The following is a 20475-nucleotide window of genomic DNA, read 5'->3' on the forward strand; positions in this document are numbered from 1 at the left end:
ACTGTATTTATTAAGTGCCTACCCCATGGATGTTTTGGACCGGGACCCAAAGACAGAAACAAGAATTCCCCAAGTACAGACTCCCAGCCCAGTGCTCTTTCCAAAATTTCATGTTGAGCTCCCGGAAGGTTGGGACTGTTTTGTTTTTGCATGTTTCCTCTGCGCCTAACAGTGCCTAGAACATAAACAGGTATTAAATAGCAGCTTGTTGAGCTGGTTGTCTGATTTTTTTTCACTTCCCTTTTCAGAAAATGAGAAGATTGACGATCTCTAGTGTCCTTTTCAATTCTGATTTGAGTCTAGTATTCTCCATACTCATTCCCTTGTCTTTTATGTCTACACAATTCGAGCCCGAGTTTCTCGAGAGCAGAGACTTTTTGCTTTTCTTTGTATCCCTGCTGCTTAGCACATAGTAAGCGCTTAATAAATTTTTGTTTACTTGACACACGAGACATGTATAAATAACGACCCTACCCCATACACCTGCACACATGTGTTGACAAAGTAACACTCCCCTCATTCCTGCGTTCTCCTGAACGCACATTCACAGCATCACCTACAATGCAGAGTTTTCAACCACTCCCATTTCTTCCCCGATTTTCAATTTCTGATTTCCAATCCTAGAGCCCTTCCCCGGGTGTCCCTAAGCGGAGGAAAGAACCTCTTGGGAATACGGAAGAGGCCATTTCTCACGGAGACATTCTCCGGCTGAGAGGGTGGAGCCAGCAGCTGAACCGAGCCTCCTTGGCCCCGCCCTTGCCTCAGGTAGGGGGCCCGCCCTCTTGGTCCCTAAACCGACAATCTCCAGGCCTTAGTTCAGATTGGTTGTTGCTCTAACTTCGCTCTTAACTCGGAGTTGGCTCAGGTGTCCACTTTGGGGCGGGGCTCTCCTCGAGGTAACTCTGGACTGTGCGTTCCTCTTCATTTCTGACCTAGGTGTCCCCTCCCAAGGCCAGGGGCGGGCGAAGTTTGGGAGTAGAGTAACTGGGAGATTCCCGGGCTTTGAGAGTGGGTGAGGGGGCCGGGCCAGGCGTGGCTGGGCGTGAAGGGACGGGACAAAGCCAGGCAGGACAGGACAGGAGCCCAGAGGAGATGAGAGGAAGCCCGGAACTTAGATTAGGGAAACCCGAGGCTTGGTGGTAACAGAAAACAAAACAAAAAGAAAAAGAAAAGAAAAAGAAAATAACGACTCAACCAGACCCCTCCCCCCCCCAAAAAAACCCTAACGATAGAGTGGCTAAGGGAAGAAAGAACTAGGGAAGGGGTCTGGTCCAGTGTTCCAGTGTTAGACAGACTGAAGAATGTTTTCCCGGAATCACCGGAGTCGGGTCACTGTAGCCCGGGGTTCTGCCCTGGAGATGGAGTTCAAACGCGGCCGCTTTCGTCTCAGCCTATTCTGCGACACCCCAGAGGTAGGAGACCTTCCTCACCCCTCTGTCTCTCTCAGCTTCTCTCTCTGCCTCCTACGGTTCGCCCCCCTCCCCTTCGCCTGGAAGGGGGTGGGGCAAGGGGTGGACCTTGCAAGTGCCACTATTAGGGTACCAAGGGTGTTGGTTTAGAAAGGCACTAACTTTGGCCCGGCCGACCTTTCCTAGCCTCTGCTATGTCCGATTGGGCTGGCTCAGTCTGGGAAAACATGCAGGTTAAGCCCCACTTCGGTGGACCCAGTTAAGACTTCAAAACTTCCCGAACCTGATCCGTCTATACTCACACACACACACACCTGCAACCCTTCCATCATGTTCAGGAAACCTGGAACCCCCTCTCGGCACCAAAACCACACACCTAGGACTAGTTCTTAGAATCTTCTTGCACTCCGAGGAACTCTCCCTGTGTCTAGTCTGGAAACTGATTTTGGTGGAATTGACAAGTGGCAGATGCTTAAGGTGGAGATATAGTTTCTATTTCCATGAGTTGGGATACCAATGTGGTAGATAATAGAGGACACGACTCCCTTTCCACTTCCCCTCTCCAACTATCCATCTTCGCCAAATTAATTGGCTCCCTCCAATGGATTAATTCCTAGGAATTAAGACTGGAGTTGGACCAGGGATGTCCCTAAATGTCCAAGCCATGACCTCAGATACTTATCTAGAAGAGAGAGTTCTTTCTTTTTACTATAGTGAGGGTGGAAGGAAATGGGGATTGCCGTGTGTGTGTGTGTGTGTGTGTGTGTGTGTGTGTGTGTGTGTGAGAGAGAGAGAGAGAGAGAGAGAGAGAGAGAGATTGTTGGGGGACTCATTTTAGTTTGAGGAGTTGTGTTTAACCAGATCTGGCTGCCCCTGTGATATTGGATAAGTCATTTCCTCTCTTTGGGCCTCAGTGTTCCTAATCAAATATCAAGGGCATCCTTGTGCTAACCAGGGCTCTTAACCTTTTTGCATGTTATGGACCCCTTTGGAATTCTGGTGAACCCTGTACACATCCTCCTGAGAATGCATAAAATAAAATGTATAGGATTAGAAGGAAACCTGGAGTTAGAGAAAATAAAGTTGTAATCTTTCTCCCATCTAGTATCTGGCTTACTTCTCCCTTCCACACCTCAAAAGGGTTACGTAGAAAGGCTCCACCTGCCCACCCCCTCATTCCCCCCAGAGATTCCAGTTGGAACTCTGCTCTCTTCCTCCCCCTGGGAACAAAGGCCTTATTCATTGCTCTCTCCTCACCTACTCTTCTCCCTCCCCACAGCTGCCTCCGGGAAGGGAAGGGCTGGGAAGGCCCCGACTGACTACTCTGAAATGCCTCCCCCAGATTCCGTACACAAAGGGTGACCACCATTACACTTTTACACCCAGGCAGCAGAATTCCAAGGTCTAGGAATTGCTGAGGTGTTTATTGGGGCAGAACTTTTAAGTTGTGGAAGGAAAAGGCCGTCCCCTCCTACCACCCTAAACTTGGATCCAAGAGGTGGGGCAGGGATCTGAGGGCGGAGCTGGAGCCTAGCCTGGGGTAGGCTGCAGAGTTTGGGAACACAGTCCTAGGCTAGAGGACACTGTGGACTGAGAGAAGGGCTGGGCTTGGCCCAGGATAATAGGGCGGAGCCTGGATTACTGTGACCTTGTGGGTCACTGTGTGCTCCAGTGGGAGGGGGGCAAGAGCTGCAGCTGGCGGGGGACTGGGGCTGGTTTCCTGTCTGGAAGGGAAGGGGCCCAGAGAAGGGAGTATGTGTATGGGGGGAAAAGAGCTGCCTGCAGGCCCTGCCCACCTAGCCCCCTCTCTTTGCTGGAAAATCGTGAGGTAACTGGGGAGAGGCTGGGCTGGGTTGGACTGGGCTGGACTGAGGCGGGGCACAGCCGAGCATGGGAGGGGCAGTTTGGAGTGGATGGGCCATTCTCTTGAACTCACCCGTTTCCACTTCCCGGGCTCTGTAGCTTCCTCACTTTCTCCACACATCCATCCTCCCCACTCAAAAGCTGAACCCGAGCCAGGCTCCCAGTTGGAAGCCTCCAACCGTCCTCATTTGCTCCTTAGGGACCCTTAACAACCATGTGAAACCTGCAGCCAAATGCTGCTTGCCGTCCCCCTGCAAAACATCCCCATTCTGCCTCCCCACACCACCACTGTACCCTTCACCCTCATCCCTGTACACATTGGCCCTCTGTCCACTGGGCCAGTGATGTGGGCGGGGCTGGGCAGGGAATGAAAGGCCCTTTCTCTTCCACAGCTGGGCGAACAGCTGCCATCACACCCAAACTGGATGCTCAACTCTGCCTAGGGGCCCCCTCTGCCGCTAGCCCCCCTCCCCTCAGTCAGTTCTCCAGACCCTCCCTTCTCCCCTCCCACCTTCCTTTCCCTTCCCCTCCCTCCATCCCTCGCTCCCGCCTGGGGCGGTGTCGGTGTCAGCAGCAGTGGAGAAAGTTTGTCGTGGCAGCCTAAGGGGCCTGACTTGAGGGAGTTTGGGGGTTGGAGGGAGGAATCAGGGCTGCTTCAGGGCTGAGCTGAGGGCCACAGAGATGCAGGACAGATTGCACATCCTGGAAGACCTGAACATGCTGTACATCCGGCAGATGGCGCTCAGCCTGGAGGTAATACCCCCACCCCCACCCTGCAGGGGTGCAGGCCAACTCTGCATGTGCCAGAATCTGCTGGGTACTGAGGACAGAGGGGAAGGGGCAGGGAGCTCCCCAAAGGATTGTCTACTTGCAGACTCTGGGAGGGTGGGTTTCAGAGTGGCCACCCCAACCCCAAGCTGCCATCTTGAGAGCCTCTCACTGCCCTTTCTCTTGCCCCCCACCCCCACACATTCTGGAAGTTGGTTGCTGGCATGTGCCTTTTCTGGAAATTAGGAGAGGGGTGAGGATGAAGAGGAGAAAAATCACTGTGGAGTGGAAAGTGGGTGAGTCACTTCCCTGTGGCAAGTCCGTTTCCTCATCTGTAAAATGAAGGCAGGTTGGTGAGGGGAGGTTGGGGTCAGAGATGGCCTCTGAAATTCCTTCTAGAAAGAGCAATTCTAAAGTTGACAGCGAGGAAGCCAGATAAGATAGGACAGATTAGGAGGTGGTCAGAAGTTTGAGAGCCACTGGTGTTGTATGGGGCTTGGGTACAAAGGGAAGCAAGGTAAGGAACAGAACTGGGACAGTGTAGCTTTGTAAAAATGCCAATTGTGTTCTGCCCACGGCATATCCAAGAGTCCTTCCTCACTGGCTGAAATCACATACATTGTTCTCTGCTGACCGTCTCTCCCTTGCAATCTGGTCCTATGGGAGTTATAATTACCAGCATGGCCTAAGAAAATGATTGTTGAATTGAACTGAGTGGCTAGAACTCTCTTTTCCTGTACCTCCATCTCCACCAAGGTTGGGGAGGGTATGGAGATGGACTTGTGTGAAAGGTGCCCAAAGTCTGGGCCAGATGGCTAAAATGGATAGAATCTGGGAAGAAGACAGAGCCTAGACACTTACTGGCTGTGTGACCCTGGGCAAGTCACTTAACCCTCATTGCCCCGCAAAAAAACCCCAAAAACAAGAAGATAGAACCTGAAGGTGACTTTAATGTGCATTTAAAGGAGACATAGGAAGACAGTAATACACAGGCACACATATATGTAACCAAACCTAGGTTGATGCCACTTATGATCTTGAAACGAATGGGATCTTTGAGTTTCAGTCTCCTCCTCTGGAAAATGGGAATATTATTTCCTACATTACCTGCCTCACAGGGTTGCTCCTGTGAAAAGTTTTATAAAAAAAAGAAAGAGTGAAAAGTTTTATAAACCTTTAGCGTACCATAGAAATGTGATCTAGTAGTTGTATTGTTATATATACCAGGGCAAAAGATTGGTGGGGAAGGGAGCATCCCGAGGAGGATCAGAGTCAAGAAACAGAAGACCAAAAGTAAGTGCTAGACAGCAGTCAGATTTGAAGCTCAGGATGCTACTGGGGGCCACTGGAGACTAATAGAAGGAAGTCTGACAAGAAACTAGGGAAACTGGATTTGAGAAGTCCATTGTCCAAAGGGAGAGATAGACCAAGGGGAGGAGAGAGAGCATAGATTAAAAAAAAACGACTCCTGAATTCTCCTGCACAGGTGGGGCAGGAAGTGAGGGGGAAAAGGGATTAAAGGTAATGGGATGCTGTACTGGTGACAAAGAACGGTCTTTTAGGATGCTGGGCTGAGGCCATGGTCTGTACACCTTGGAAAGTCCGGATTCGGGGTCCAAAGCTGGAAAGCAAAATGTACAGGTTGTGAGATGTTTTTCCTCTTCTTGTTTGCCCTGGGCATGAGGTTCTCTGTACTGCCCTCTTTCCCCGCTTCGAAGTTTTTATAATGAGTAGCTTCCAAGGTGGAACCAAAGAGTTTCCCCGGACTGGGGCAGGATCTTGTTTAGTCTTTCTTCGGTATCCTGGCTCCTCCGCACCAGTCGTTGTGCCCAACAGGTAGAACTTTGCTCATAAATCCTTGATTCTCTTGGAGAGGAGAGGATGAGAGTGGATTGGCAGCAAGCTCTTGGTGAGAAGCTGTTTTCTACAACCCTCTCTCCCTCTATTTCTCCGGGTAGGTCCCGGTGCCTGGTCTGGACTGAGTACCAAGTTTCCCTAGCCAGGGGAGGGGGACGAGGGGTGTGAAGCAGCAGGGCGTGGCCATCTCGGGGTGGGGCGGGGCTTGGACTGTGGGCCGAATGCTGTGGGTGGGGGCTGCTGCTTTTGAGGAGGGGACTGCCGAGACCCCGGGATGGTGGCTCTGTGGCCTGGGAGAGGTGAAAGACTGGACACATGTCCCTACTACCCTGGCCTCCCCCCGCCCCGGCTGCTCTCGCGTCGGTTTGGAGCTGATGTCACCAGAGCTTCTGAGCTCTGGAGGCGTTGGGGAGGACCCGGGAGCATTCCGGCCGAGCCTCACGGAGCTGGCCTGGCGCTGCCCTCCGGCCTGCAGCCCCCGTTAGCTAGCTCTGCACTGGCCCTGGCCCGGCCAGTCAGAGTCAGGGGCCAGAGCCGGCGGCGGGATGGACGGAGCCGGGGAAGGACGAGTAAGTGATGCCTGAGGGAGAGACGGTCCGGGAGGGAGCCCCCTGAGCCTCGCCGCCAATCACTTGTGGTCTGTGCCGAAGGACCAGGGGCATAGGAGAGAGGCCCTGGGAATAGCCCTATGTCGTATGGACGAAGGGAATTCTGTGCCTTTCCCACACGCCCACACACCCCTGCATAGGCAGCCACTGCAGAGCGCACAGCTTGGCCAAGCCCGGGGCAGGCAGGCGGGCGGGCAGGCAGGCAAGCAGCTAACGATGACACATGGATAAATCCCAATGGGAAGAGCCGGCTCCCGAAGGAAAACCCTAGGAGGAAAAATCTAGGGATGGAGGACTGAAGAGGTACTTTATTTGGAGAGCAACGACAAGGAATTCCAGATAGAGACAACGGGAGTGAAGGGGGCTTGGGGGGGGGGGGGGAGTCAGCAGGTAGCAGGCTTAGGGGAGGAAAACTATTGGTTTGGCAGGAATAAAAGAAGCTGAAGTTGAGAAGGTAAGTGGGAGGGGCATGGGTCCCATGAAGCTGAGCTTGGAGTATCTAGAGGAGGGGATTGGTGTGAGGGAAGAGACTGAGGTAGAGGTCAAGGCAGAGAACCCTTCTCTTCCAGTAGCTGCCCCCCTAAAGTTTTGGGTGTGGAAAGGAGCATGAAATGGAGTGAGAGGTGAGGGCTGGAGGCCGAGCATGATTAGGGATGTTATTTGGAATTGCTCAGTGACTCAGACCTGCCCAAGATCCCAGGCTAGCATGCCTAGCTCACTAACATTAACTCCAAAAAAACCATTAACGGTTCCCCTCTGGCTTTGAGATAAAGGTGTTCACAGTCCTCAAATGCTGCATTCTGCCACTACTTCCCTAGAGAAAAGTCTTTGTCCAGCCAAACCAGGCTGCTTACTTATTCACTTCCACAAAGTTCCTTCACCAGGCCACTGGTCTCTTTGCCCTCCTTCTGTCACGATTCTAGCCATTCTTCAAGGCCCGGCTGAAATATTTACTCCTATATAAACACTTTCCTGATTAACCCAATTTGCAGTAAGGCTTTTGGTTACAGATCTATGGCATACTGCCTTTGGTTGTAGGGGTGTGTGTGTGTGTGTGTGTGTCTTCCCGGTGAGTTTCAGGAGGACAGAAACCACATTTTCCAGGTTTTTATGGCTCCCATAGCACCTAAGTGCAGTGAGTTGTACATAGTGAGTGCTCTGCAGGATGGATGAATCATCCTGCTTACCACCTGGGCCTCAGTGTCCTCATCTGTAAAGTGGATTGGGTGTTCTCTAAGCCCCCTTTCTACTCTAACATTCTATTATTCCTTGCTACTCTAACCAAGCCTCCTGCCTTCTTGCCCTGACCCCCCCCCCATTCCCCTTTCACTCCTGCCCCACTCTAGCTTGATCAGAAGATTTTTTTTGTGGTTTTCCTACGTTTGCTTCCTGAGCTGTATTTGACTAAAGATTCTCCCCCTCTTTTCCCAAATACAGAGCTGGGATCAAAGTGGATGGGTCTTCTTGCCCTAAAGTTCTGGGTTCAGACCGACCTGTAGGTCAAATGGGCCAGAGGGGTTTGTAGTTTCCCCCCTCCCACTTTTTCACTTCCCATTCCTCTCTACACTTTAGAGATCCTCTCAAAATTTCAGACCCTCCATCCTTGTAAGGTTTCTAAAATAGGGGATTCTTTCCTTCCTTTCCTGTAGTTCCCTTCTGGGTCCAGCATCATACAAGTCTTAAATCTTTATTCTATGTTGCAGGATAGCATGTGTTGCTTTGTGACAATCCTCATGATCTTTTCAGTGGATTCAGCCCTCCAAGCTAGAGTGTAAGCAGATAAAATTCCAGTCATTTCCAACACCCGTGACCCTATTTGGGGTTTTCTTGGCAAAGATATTAGAGTACTTTGCCATTTCCTTCTCCAGCCCATTTTACAGATGAGGAAACTGAGACACATGGGATTAAGTGACTTGCCCAGAGTCATACAGCTAATAAGTTGTCTAAGGCTAGATTTGAATTCAGGTCTTCCTGACTCCAGGCCCAGGACTCTATCCAGTGTGCCACCTCGCTTCCCTAAGCAGATGAAAGGGGCATATCATTTATTTGGTGACTCCCCTTGTACCTACCAACCCTGACTCAGTGTTTTATTCATTCAACCCCACTTGTGTGGCTGGGTACCTAAAATATTGTTAAGGGCTGAAGATTCAAAGATAACTAAGACACAGTCTATTCTCTTCTCTCCAAGGTCTTCCTGTATTAGAGGGGAAGATAAGGTGTATATGCAGGGTGTGATGCACCTAAGAGAAGTACCCAAAGATCACTTATGCATCTAAGGACTTCTCAGCAGAGCATGCAGCATTGGGGTCAGGCTGTATCATCAAGGTTTAATAGAAAGTCAATAGGCAGAATTGGGAACATGGGGCACAATGTGCTATTAATATATAGTGGAAGGCCTTGAATGCTATAAACATTGGGGAGCTACTAGAGATTTTTATTTATTCATTCATTCATTCATTTTATTTATTTGTTTCTTTGTTTGTTTTTTTATTTATTTTAGAGCAAGGGGAGGCCTCTCTTTGTGCTTTGGGAAGATCAGAGCACTGAATTAAGACACTAACTTTGGCAGTGTGTATAGGATAGATTGGAGTAGGGAAAAAGAAGAGGCAGGGAGACCAATTTAGGAGCCATAATGATAGTTCATTATTGGTTTAACTCAATTTCTCCCAGGGCCTTTTTGATTTTTTTTTTTGCAACAAACATTTATTTTATTTTTTCCAGTTACATGTAAGGGTAGTTTTCAACATTCATTTTCCATTTTTTTTTTTTGGTGGGGCAATTGGGGTTAAGTGACTTGCCCAGGGTCACACAGCTAGTATGTGTGAAGTGTCTGAGGCTGGATTTGAACTCAGGTCCTCCTGAATCCAGGGCCAGTGCTCTCTCCACTGCACCACCTAGCTGCCCGTCAACATTCATTTTCATAAGATTTAGAGTTCCAAATTTTTCTCCCTCCCTCCCTTTCCTCCCTCCTCCACACGACAGCAACAAAGTTATATATGTACAATCCACAAGTGCTCTTTTTATCAGTTCTTTTTATGGGGGTGGATAATATGCTTCAGCATTGGTCCCTAGGCATTGTCTTGGATCATTGTACTGCTGAGAGTAGTTAAGTCATTCACAATTGTTCATCGAACAATAATGCTGTCACTATGCACAATGTCCTCCCAGTTCTGCTTACTTCACTAGTAATACATCAGTTTTTCTGGTATCATCCTGCTTGTCATTTCCTATAGCACAATACCATTCCACTACAATCATATATCATACCTTCTTCAGTCATTCCTCAATTGATGGACATTCCCTTGATTCCCAGTTCTTAGCCACCACAAAGAGTTGCTATAAATATTTTTTGTACAGTTTCCCCCCTTTCCCTTTTTCATGATTACTATTGTTAGCTGTTTCCCTTCATCCTATTCTCTTCCTCATGATATTTACTCTATTATCTATATTCTTTCACCCTATCCCTCTTCAAAAGGGATTTGCTTCTGTCTGTCCTCTCCCCCAATCTGCCCTCCCTTCTTTTGCCCCTCTCTTTATCCCCCTTCCCCTCCTATTTTCCTGCAGGGTTAGATAGATTACTCCACCCAACTGAGTGTGTATGCTATTCCCTCCTTGAGCCAACTCTGATGAGTTTAAGGTCTTCGAGCCTATTCTGATGAGTATAAAGTTCATTTACTGCCCTGCTCCTCCCCCATCTCTTCCCCTACTCCATAAGCCCTTTCCTGTTTCTTTCATGTGGGATTTCACCCCATGCTACCTCTGCCCTTCCCCCTCCCCCAGTACATTCCATTCACCCCTAAATTTAACCCTAATGATGTCATCATGGGGCAGCTAGGTGACAGAGTGGACGAAGCATCCACCCTGGACCCAGGGGGATCCCAGCCAAAACCTGGCTTCAGACACAAGACAGTCACCCACTGCACAACCCCAGGTATGTCCCCCAACTCCAATTTTTTTTTTATGGTTCTCTAGGGTCTTGTATTTGAAAGTCAAATTTGCCATTCAGTTCAGGTCTTTTCATCATGAATACCTGAAAGTCCTCTTTTTTTATTAAAGTCTCATTTTTTCCTCCAAAAGATTATGATCAGTTTTTCTGGGTAGGTGATTCTTGGTTGTAATCCCAATTCCTTTGCCCTCTGGAATATCATATTCCATGCCCTCTGGTCCTTTAATATAGAAGCTGATAGATCTTGTGCTATCCTGACTGGGGCTCCAAAGTACTTGAATTCTTTCTTTTTGGCAGCTTGCAATATTTTCTCCTTGACCTGAGAGCTCTGGAATTTGGCTTTAATATTCCTAGGAGTTTTCCTTTTGGGATCTTTTTCAAGAGGTGATCAGTGGATTCTTTCAATTTCCAATTTACCTTCTGCTTCTAGAATATCAGGGCAATTTTCCCTGACAATTTCTTGGAAGATGATGTCTAAGCTCTTTCCTTGATCATGGTTTTCAGGTAGACCAATCATTTTCAAATGATCTCTCCTGGACCTATTTTCCAGGTCAGCATTTTTTTTTCCCATAAGATATTTCACATTGCCCTCTCTTTTTTTATTCATTTGGATTTGCTTTATTGTGTTTTGGTTTCTCATAAAGTCACTAGCTTCCATTTGTTCAATCCTAATTCTTAGGCAATTATTTTTGTCAGAGAGTTTTTGTACTCCTTTTCCATTTTTGTCCAATTTGGCTTTTCAAGCTGTTGACTTTTTTCTCATATCTTTCCATTTTTTTCCTCTACCTCTCTAACTTTATCTTCAAAGTCCTTTTTGAGTGTTTCTATAGCCTGAGACCAATTCGTATTTTTCTTGGAACTTTTAAATATATAGGGGCAGGGGGCAGCTAGATGGCGCAGTGGATAAAGCACTAGCCCTGGATTCAGGAGTACCTGAGTTCAAATCCAGCCTCGGACACTAGACACTTACTAGCTGTGTGACCCTGGGCAAGTCACTTAACCCTCATTGCCCAGCAAAAACAAAACAAAAAACAATAAATATATAGGGGCCCTGACATTGACATCTTCCTCTGAGGATGCACCTCGATCTTCCTTGTCACTAAAGGAACTTTCTTTTTTTTTTTTTTTGGTGAGGAATTTAGGGTACTAAAGAAATTTTCTATGGTCCTCACCATTCTCTGTCTGCTCATCTTGCCTTTCTTTTACTTGACTTTTAGCTCCTTAAAGTGGGGCACTGTTCCCAGGCTGCACTATCCCAAGCTTAAGAAGTCCCAGGTGGTATGATTTAAGGAGGAGCAGGTTCTTCATTCACCTGGACTGTTCCCTGATCCATAGATGACCCCAGACCAACTTGCTAATCAACCAGCTTTGTGTGATGTGGTTGTCAGCTCCAACCAGACTGTGCCCCTCCCCCACCTGGGCCACTGCTACTCAAGCCTACCTCCTGGTTCCCAGCAGGGGTGAAAAACCCAAGTTCTGCCTCAGCACCAGCATGGACCCCTGTAGTCTCCCCCCTGCCAAGGGCTCAGCCTTCTCACCAGACTGTGAGCTCAGTTCCAGATTTCCATATGACACTGGCATTGTAGCTGATTCAGAGGCTTGGGGGGTGGGGGTGGGGTGGTCTCTTTCTCTGGTGAGGCCTTCCTGGGACTGGATCTGTGTCAGGGTGACTGTGGGGTTGGGTTCCACTCCTGTCTCAGCACAGCAGCTCCCTCCTTCCGACCTTCCAAGCTGTCCTTGGTTGGAAGATGATTTCAGCACATTCTTCTGTGGGTTTTGCTTCCCAGGGCATTCTTTGACTCTGCTATTAGGGATGAGGGTGGGGGAAATCTGCCTCTCCAGTCCTACCAATTGTTTCTCTTCCCTCAGGATACAGAGCTGCAGCGAAAGCTGGACCATGAAATCCGGATGAGGGAGGGAGCCTGCAAGCTGTTGGCTGCTTGCTCCCAACGGGAACAAGCCCTAGAGGCCACCAAGAGCTTGCTGGTCTGCAGCAGCCGCATCCTCAGCTACATGGGGGAACTGCAGCGTCGTAAGGAAGCACAAGTGCTAGAGAGGACAGCAAGGCGGTGAGCAGGGGGAGGAAAAGGAGGAGATGAGTTTCAGGGGAGGCCCTCCAGCACTAAGCAAATATTGTCTGGAGCCAAAGATGCTGGCCAGAGAGCCAGAATTCATTTACCCAATACATATTGAGTGTCAGTTGGGTATCCGGTGATGCCCAATTGACAAAGAGGATTGAATGGGATGGGCTAGCTTAGGTTGTATTAGGCTGGCAGAGCGTTTGTGTGTGTGGTGTCTAGGAGCTTCAGAACAGATGGAAGGAGCCCCCTGGAATGACTGAGCTACTCTGTGCCCACAATGGACATCACATCAGGCTTCTAGAATTGTTTTGCTCACTGATTTTGACATTATAAGACAGGATTCCCCACAAGCTCCTCCAGAGAGGCCCTGAACATAGAATACAACAATTCCATGGCATCAGAGATGTGCTAAGCAAGGAGGCTGGAAGTATCTCCACCAGCTCTTTTTTTTTTTTTTTAGTGAGGCAATTGGGGTTAAGTGACTTGCCCAGGGTCGCACAGCTAGTAAGTGTTAAGTGTCTGAGGCCGGATTTGAACTCAGGACCTCCTGACTCCAGGGCCGGTACTCTATCCACTGCGCCACCTAGCTGCCCCTTCCACCAGCTCTTAATGAGGATGTTAATTAATGGGGATGAATATAAGAAGGGGGACAGGGGAGGCAGGCTTTCAGGGTGCTCTGAAGCACTGTGACCTATTGGGATAACCACAGTTATAGGGGATTTCAGGGGAAGTTGTCTGTGCTGTCAAAGACTTGGGGTCCAGTGTTAGAGACACATAAAGCTGCTCCAAACTGAAGACTATAGACACAGGGCCTGAAAAAGACCAAGTCCATGCCGTTCACTTTCTGTATGAGAAGCATCATGGCACCCTGGAGTCGGAGGGAGACTAGACTTCAAATCCCACCTGAGACATCTACAAAATTGCAGGGGTGGGGCGGGCCTCTACTGTATATGGCCTCAAAAGGCCTTTCCTACTTCAAATCTATAGTCCTCATTGGTAAGATTGGTCGAGGGGGGCAGCTAGATGGCGCAGTGGTTAAAGCACCGGCCCTGGATTCAGGAGTACCTGAGTTCAAATCCGGCCTCAGACACTTGACACTTACTAGCTGTGTGACCATGGGCAAGTCACTTAACCCCCATTACCTAAAAACAAACAAACAAACAAACAAAAAAAGATTGGTCGAGCAGTGTAGGGCTCCAAGGTATTAGAGGTATGTGTTGATGGGGTGAGGGTCCGAGAGTTGAGATCACTGTAGCGGGAAACTGCTTAGCCAAAGGGCATGGAGAGAAGGTACTAGTTACGTGGTATGCAGGGTAAAGGAGAGGTTGGCATGGGGCTCAATGTGGCATTTAGAGCTGAAGGGGACCTAGTCCAATTCCCTAGTTTTAAAAATGAAGAAATGGGGGGCAGCTAGGTGGCACAGTGGATAAAGCACTGGCCCTCAATTCAGGAGTATCTGAGTTCAAATCCAACCTCAGACACTTGACACTTACTAGCTGTGTGACCCTGGGCAAATCACTTAACCCTCATTTCCCCACAAAAAAAATCATTTAAAAAAAAATGAAGAGACTGAGAAAGGTGAAGTAACTTCCCCCAGGTCACAGAGGGAGTAAATTTTAGGGCCGGGATTCCAACCCATGTCCACTGGAAGTCCTAGCTGCCAATCCAGAGCACCACAATCCCTTGAACTACAATGCTGGGTCAATGAAGATAAGCTTTAGTGCTCTTCCCATCCATCAGCACACCAGGAGAGTTCCTTATTAATTACCTGCTAAGTTCCTTTATGCTCTTCCCCATCTCCTCCCCAAATGCATGGAATCTATCATATAAAAGGGAAGGGTTAATGAGATGTAGGTCAGGAAGGTAGGAGATGGGTAATGTTAGTTGATGAATAAGAAAAAATAACTGATGTTTATGGAATGATTTTGAGTTTGGAAACTTCCCGCTTGAGACTTGTGACACTCCTGTGATATAGGTATGATGTGTATTGTTATTCCCAATGTACAGAAGTGGAGACTGAGTCTTAGAGAGGCTGGGTGACTTGCTTCTAGTCATGTAGCTAGTGTCAGAGAGCAGGATTCAAAGTGAGGTCTCTCCTACTCCTAAATTCGGCCCCCAATAAAGGGCACCCAATAAAGCAAGATTATTCTTCTAACAAGGCATCTGAGCCAGGGAGTGTGTATGTGTTTGTACATCTCTGTAACCATGTGTGTATACACGGGTGGAAGTATAGTAAAAGTGATCGCCGTCACAAATAATGGTGTTACTAAGCAAATTATCGACCACTGTACAAACATTTCCAGGGTTGTCCAACCCCTTTTGATACCCCCAATGTCTGCTATGCCAGGAAGCTGTTATCCTGGCATGGGAGGGAATTCTGGGTATGAGAGTCCCTGATATAGGGATGGCCCATAATCCCTATGTTTCTGTGTAGGGGTTGGGGGGTGGGGAAGGAGAGGTGTCTAACTATTATAACATGCTTATTTCCTCTCCTATACCCAAGGCCTTCAGATACTGGGGCCCCTGGTGAACGTTCCCCATGTCGTGGCACAATTTGCATTTCTGGTAAGAAAGCCTTGGTTCATCCTCACTGACCCTTTACCTCACCCCGTCCTGGCATCCCCTTCTTCCATGATTCTCCTTGCACACAGGCTCTGTCCCTGGGGCTAAAGAATATTGTCCAAGGTGAAAATATTTTCTCTTGGGTCCCCTTCCTTATTTCTCTGCTGTCTCAACCCACCCTGCATCCCTTCTCCTCTAGATATCCGAATCCCCCTCATGTGGAAGGACACAGAATATTTCAAGAACAAGGGAGGTGAGTCTCATAGACTGCTATCTTTCCCCCGAGGAGTGGGCTGGGTAAAGTCCCCAATGGACCCTCTCCGCTCTGTTGATGGAGGTACCTCGCAATGTCTGCTAGCCCATCAACCCCCTCTCCCTATCTGACTTGTGGCTTCTCTACCTTCAGACCTACACCGATGGGCTGTATTCCTGTTGCTGCAGCTGGGGGGGAACATCCAGGATACAGAGATGGTCCTGGTAGACAGGACACTAACAGACATCTCCTTTCAGAGCAGTGTTCTTTTGTGAGTCCTTAACCCCTTCATCCTTCCCCACTCTCCAACCCAGACCTGATCCTTGGCAGAGTACCCAGGGTATGTCTCTGAGGGAAGGCAGGATATGGGAGGTAAGATCCGGACCCTGTAGGACTCCTCCCCTCTCCACCACAACTCTCCTGGGGTCTCCCTGCACTTCCTCCAGAACCCTTTCTCACCTCACCCCCATCTTTTGCAGCACGGAGGCAGGACCAGACTTTGAGCTACGGTTAGAGCTGTATGGGGCCTGTGTAGAAGAGGAGGGAGCCCTGGCTGGGGCCCCCCGGAGACTGGCTAGCAAGCTCAGTAACTCTCTGGGCCGATCCTCAGGAAGGCGGGTCCGGGCTTCACTGGAGAGTGCTGGGGGCTCTGGGAATAGCGGTGCAGCCAGTCCCATCCTGCTCCCTACCCCAGCTGTGGGGTAAGACATCATCTCTGTGCCCTCTGGCCTCAAACTCTCACTGGGCTATCATGGAGGAAGGGAAGGAACATACCACTAAAGAACACTGACATGGGAGGCAAGGAAAACCATTTACACACATGTATATGGTCCAGGATGTGTCTAGGTGATTGACAGCAAGGTGGGCTAGGCTCAGAGTGGTTTTGAAAGGCCTGCAGCGAGGTCTCTAGTGAAACAAGAGATGCCTCAGAAAGCCATCAGTGGCAAGAGAAGAGAGTTGCTTTACTATGCAGTCCTCCTGCCTTAAGACCCTTCCCCACTGGCTGTTTTCCATTCTTGCTCCCGCTCCCATAGGGGTCCCCGATACCACCTGCTGGCCCAGACCACCCTGACTCTTGCAGAGGTACAGGACGGCTTCCGTACCCATGACCTCACCCTCACTAGTAACGGTGAGCAGGGGCAGGGTGGATAGGGGTGAAGTCTAGTTCTGGATGGAGAGAAGAGGGGCCCAGTTAAAGGGTCCCCCTCCCCTTCCCCAACACTACTCTGTTCTCTGTTCTCTCCAGAGGAGAGCCCAGCGTGGCTGCCCCTATACGGCAGCGTGTGTTGTCGCCTGGCGGCCCAGCCCCTCTGCATGACTCAGCCCGTCATGAGTGGTACCCTCAGGGTGCAGGTGAGGGTGGGGAGGGATCGAAGGAGTGGGGGGGGGTGGGGAAGGAGGGAGAAGGGAGGGTGTGTAGAGGGACTGAGAGAGAAGCAGTAGGAAATGTACAGAATTGTTTTAAGGAATAACGGCTGGGGAAAAAAGATGACGATGTCAGAACAGGGCCTGTGTGATCAGATGTAGCTAAGTGGGGGAATCATCACCTTAAATTCAGGCCTAAGGTATGATGGGAAAGCAGACAGAGGCACCAGGGTGAGGGGAGGTTTTTAGAGTTGGGGAGGGGGGATGGGAAGGATAGGGAGGAGGATGGTGGTACGAAGTGACTTCCAGCCTTGGCTTGTATCCCCCGACCTGCAGAGCTGGGGCCAGGTACACGGCATCCTGAAAGGAACAAACCTTTTCTGTTATCGACATCCTGGGGAAGCCAGCATTCAGAAAGATCCATTGTTCACCATTGCAATCAACAAGGTGATGATACCAGCTTGAGCACTCCAGTGTGGGACCAGGGAGGATTCTCTGCAGAGCATGGGAGGACCCCCCTTTCAGACCTCAGAACTGGGCCTTGGACAGAAAGGGGGTTCCCTCACATAGGCCTTAAAGATGAAAACTGCCCAGCACTGGCCTCCAGGCCACAGTGAGGCTGACCTGCCTCCGCTCAAAACAGCCAAGTGGCTCCTGGAAACGGAGCCACTTGCAGTTGTCTGCCAGGCTCCTCTGGCCTCAGATGCCACCTGAGACTTTTCCTTTGTGATTTGGGTCCTCGCTTCCCAACCTCCCGAGGCCTCAGCTTCTTCTTTAGAAAGGCTGTGCCCTTCCTCCTCTCCTTAGAGGTCTCCATCCTCCTCCTCCTTTGTCTCTGACCCTGGCTGTCTTTTAACACTCAACCTTCCTCTGTCCCATGGCATAAGTTTTACCCTTCTTTCCACTCTTCCTCCCTTCTTCCAGAACAGAGGTTTCCAAGGTGTTTTAAGTCATGGGTCCTTTTGGCTGTCTGGGGAAATCTATCCACCCCTTCTCAGAATATCATTCTAATGCAAAAAATAAAACATGGGATAACAAAGTAACCCAATTATATTGAAATGAAATCACACATACATATATATGTATGTATGTGTGTGTACGTATTTTTAAAAAACAAGGTCAGGGACCCTAGGTTTTTAGAAACACCTTAGAAGGCATTCTTTTAAATTCATTGGTTTTGTCTCCCAAATTGCCCTGTTTTTCTGTTTGACTTTATCCAGCTCTGCCTTTGACCTCACTTCCTGACTCTGTGAAATCCAGGCCTCAGTTTCCTTATCTGTAAAATGAAGGGATGGAAGGATTTGATATTTGCTAAGGTCCAGCTGTAGCTAGATCTCTGTCCTGGATTCTTTTGTCCCTTCCTTTCCCTGTCAGTCATGTGAGTTTCTTGTCAAATGTCTTCGCTTAGCCTCTGATCCGGTCTCGCTTTAGGTTCAAAGACCTCTGGTTAAACAGGGATATGCTAGTAACTGATTATGTTACCACTTGGCAGGGAGCTTCATGGGGGGTTCTCTGAAAAAGAGAAAATTGGGGGGAGACCAGAGAGGAGGAAGCTGAATCTGGCACTTGGGCTGGACCTGAACGTCTTCCCTTTTGGCAGGAGACTCGGGTCCGGGCTGGGGAGCGGGACCAGAGCCTGGGGGGACCCCTCACCCTCAGCATCAGTAACCGGTATGGGGGAGATGAAGTGACCCACACACTGCAGATGGAAAGCCGGGGGGCCCTTCAGCGCTGGATGGAGGCTTTGTGGCAGCTCTTCTTTGACATGAGTGAGTGGGGTGGGGTGGGGGACAGGGCCTGTGCTGCTCCTGGGGGCTCCATCAGTCAGGCTCAGGGTCTGCAGCGATCCTGGGGGCTCTTATGAGTTGGAGATGGGTTGGGGAGGGCCTGCTGAGCTCTGAGAAGGCTCTAAGTAGTGGGAGAGGTTGTAGGGTTGCAGTAGTCCCCTCCTAAGACTAGAAGACAGCCCAGCAGGGTCTTGTTGGACTGACATCCCTTCTGATGATTGGGAAGCCAGGGTGAAGTCTAGGTGCCCAGCTGACCCACCTTGGCCTGCACCCTATTTCTCCCCACCTGCAGGCCAATGGAAGCAATGCTGCGATGAGCTCATGAAGATAGAAGTACCTCCTCCACGCAAGGCACCCCCTGCACTGGCCAAGCAAGGCTCGCTCTACCACGAGATGGGTAAGGGAGACTCTATGTATGGGAACAGGAGGGAGGCGGGTGTTCAAGGAGGCCCAGAGAATGGAGGCAGGGAGATGGAAAAGGATCCCCAGGCTTGGGCACGTCATCTTTGAGCAGAAACCATACCCAGGTCACTTCTCCTTCCCATCTGGCCTACTCTCTTCTCAGACTCATTCACCTCCAGCTCTGTCCTGTTCTCAGACGCACTTACCTCCCCCTACCTTTGACTTGTTCTCAGAAGACCCACTACCTCTCCCCCCTGTCACCTGACCCTCCCCTGTCCCCTCTGCCCTTCTTCTCAGACCCCCTCCCCTCTCCTTCCCCCCCCACCAGGTCTCCCCTTCTCCTCCTCCCTAGGCCTGTTTTCAGATCTCTCCCCATACTCTTAGATTTCCCCCCAAAATGGTTTCTTTCAACAGAGTTCTCCAGGCCTTTCCCTTCCTAATGTCTTCTTTTCTGTCTCCCCTTCCTCATGCTGGTCTTGTCTCCGGGGACTACTTCCCTTCCTTTTCTTGGTTTCTCTGTGCCCTGCCATCTTCTCCCCTCCCCTCCCTGCCCTCCGTCAGCCTTGGTCCCAGGGGGCCCAGGCGAGGGGCTATTGCTCCAGGATAACGCTGTGTCAGCCGAGATCCGGGCTCTGCTCTCCTCCTATTACAGCGACAGGTGACAGCTGGCCTGGTGGCTGGGAGGGGGTTTGGGTGATAGGGGTGGAGCAGAGTAAGTCTGAGGCAGAAGCTCTGATGCATACCCCACCCTCAAATCCCCTCCTGGTACTGCAGCTATTGAACCTCTGGATGACATCGCAGCAGTGACAGACATCCTGGCGAAGCGGGAGGGGCCCCCCCTGGACGTTCCCCCACCCTGGCTGGCATTATTTACAGAGAAGCTACCCTCCTCAAAGCTCCCCATCCATGTACCCCGAAGCCCCTCTCCAGCCCGTGCCTGCCCAGGCCCCCGAGCCACTCCCTGGGGCCGACCCCGTACCCTCTCCCTGGACGCTGCTCCCCGAGGTCGCCCCCCGCTTCCTCCCCGTTCCAGCTCTAGTTCCAGCTCAGGCTCTGGAAGCCCTGCACCCCGTCAACGGTCTCCTCCAGCCCGGGGTTTCCGGGCAAAAGCCCGGCCCTGGCTCCAGTCACCTGTGTGAAGGGTTGTGGAAGGGGGTGCTACTGGAAACAGGGTAATGCTGGAAGAGGAAATGCCTTCTGATGTCACTCAAAGGAGTGAGTGACATCAGGGGAGGGTCAGCAGTGCCACGATGAGGGTCTTGGGACAGCCAACTTGATGCCTGGTCTGCTGTGCTTTTGGCTCAAGGGCAGATTCCTTCGTAACTGTGGGGCCACCACAAGGGGACCTCGTCCACAGCTGGCTGGTGGACCCCAGCCACTTCCTGAGAGAAAACTGGAACACCCCCAGCCCAACTGCACTACCCTGCCTTGGGCAAAAGTGAGGCGGGTTGCCTTGAGGCTCTGGAAGGAGGGAGCTATAACCCCCCCAAAGGGAGCCTGCCCCCATCACTCCCCCGTACTCAGTCATTAAAGTCTATTTAATATCATGAGTTGAGCGTGAGCATCTTGGCTGT

General features: G+C 50.2%; 1 protein-coding gene across 9 annotated transcripts; it reads left to right on the forward strand.

The window, feature by feature from the left end:
- The first annotated feature begins 843 nt into the window (after positions 1 to 843).
- RTKN (rhotekin) lies at positions 844 to 20443 on the forward strand. 9 transcript variants are annotated; one of them, XM_043972457.1, is made up of 13 exons: positions 848 to 1412; positions 12321 to 12520; positions 15036 to 15097; positions 15294 to 15347; positions 15501 to 15618; positions 15827 to 16048; positions 16382 to 16476; positions 16594 to 16700; positions 17049 to 17159; positions 18313 to 18481; positions 18792 to 18896; positions 19463 to 19559; positions 19676 to 19817. In XM_043972457.1, the coding sequence occupies exons 1-13, from the start codon at positions 1302 to 1304 to the stop codon at positions 19680 to 19682; spliced, it is 1458 nt and encodes a 485-aa protein (XP_043828392.1). In that variant the 5' UTR covers positions 848 to 1301; the 3' UTR covers positions 19683 to 19817. The 9 variants fall into 9 exon arrangements, with proteins under 9 accessions (XP_043828393.1, XP_043828385.1, XP_043828392.1 ...); XM_043972451.1 differs by lacking the exons at positions 848 to 1412; positions 19463 to 19559 and adding exons at positions 3109 to 3237; positions 3665 to 4025 and having other exon boundaries at positions 19676 to 20443; XM_043972458.1 differs by lacking the exon at positions 19676 to 19817 and having other exon boundaries at positions 844 to 1412; positions 19463 to 19563.
- Positions 20444 to 20475: the final 32 nt, after the last annotated feature.

Source organism: Dromiciops gliroides, chromosome 6, assembly GCF_019393635.1.
Source record: "Dromiciops gliroides isolate mDroGli1 chromosome 6, mDroGli1.pri, whole genome shotgun sequence".
Lineage (NCBI taxonomy): Eukaryota > Metazoa > Chordata > Mammalia > Microbiotheria > Microbiotheriidae > Dromiciops > Dromiciops gliroides.

Bases quoted from the DNA above. Each gene is read 5' to 3' on its own strand.
- RTKN (XM_043972450.1), top strand. From the start codon at position 1,302: ATGTTTTCCCGGAATCACCGGAGTCGGGTCACTGTAGCCCGGGGTTCT. The intron at 15,098-15,293 runs GTAAGAAAGCCT...CTTCTCCTCTAG, and splicing joins TGGCACAATTTGCATTTCTG to ATATCCGAATCCCCCTCATG. The intron at 15,348-15,500 runs GTGAGTCTCATA...CTCTACCTTCAG, and splicing joins ATATTTCAAGAACAAGGGAG to ACCTACACCGATGGGCTGTA.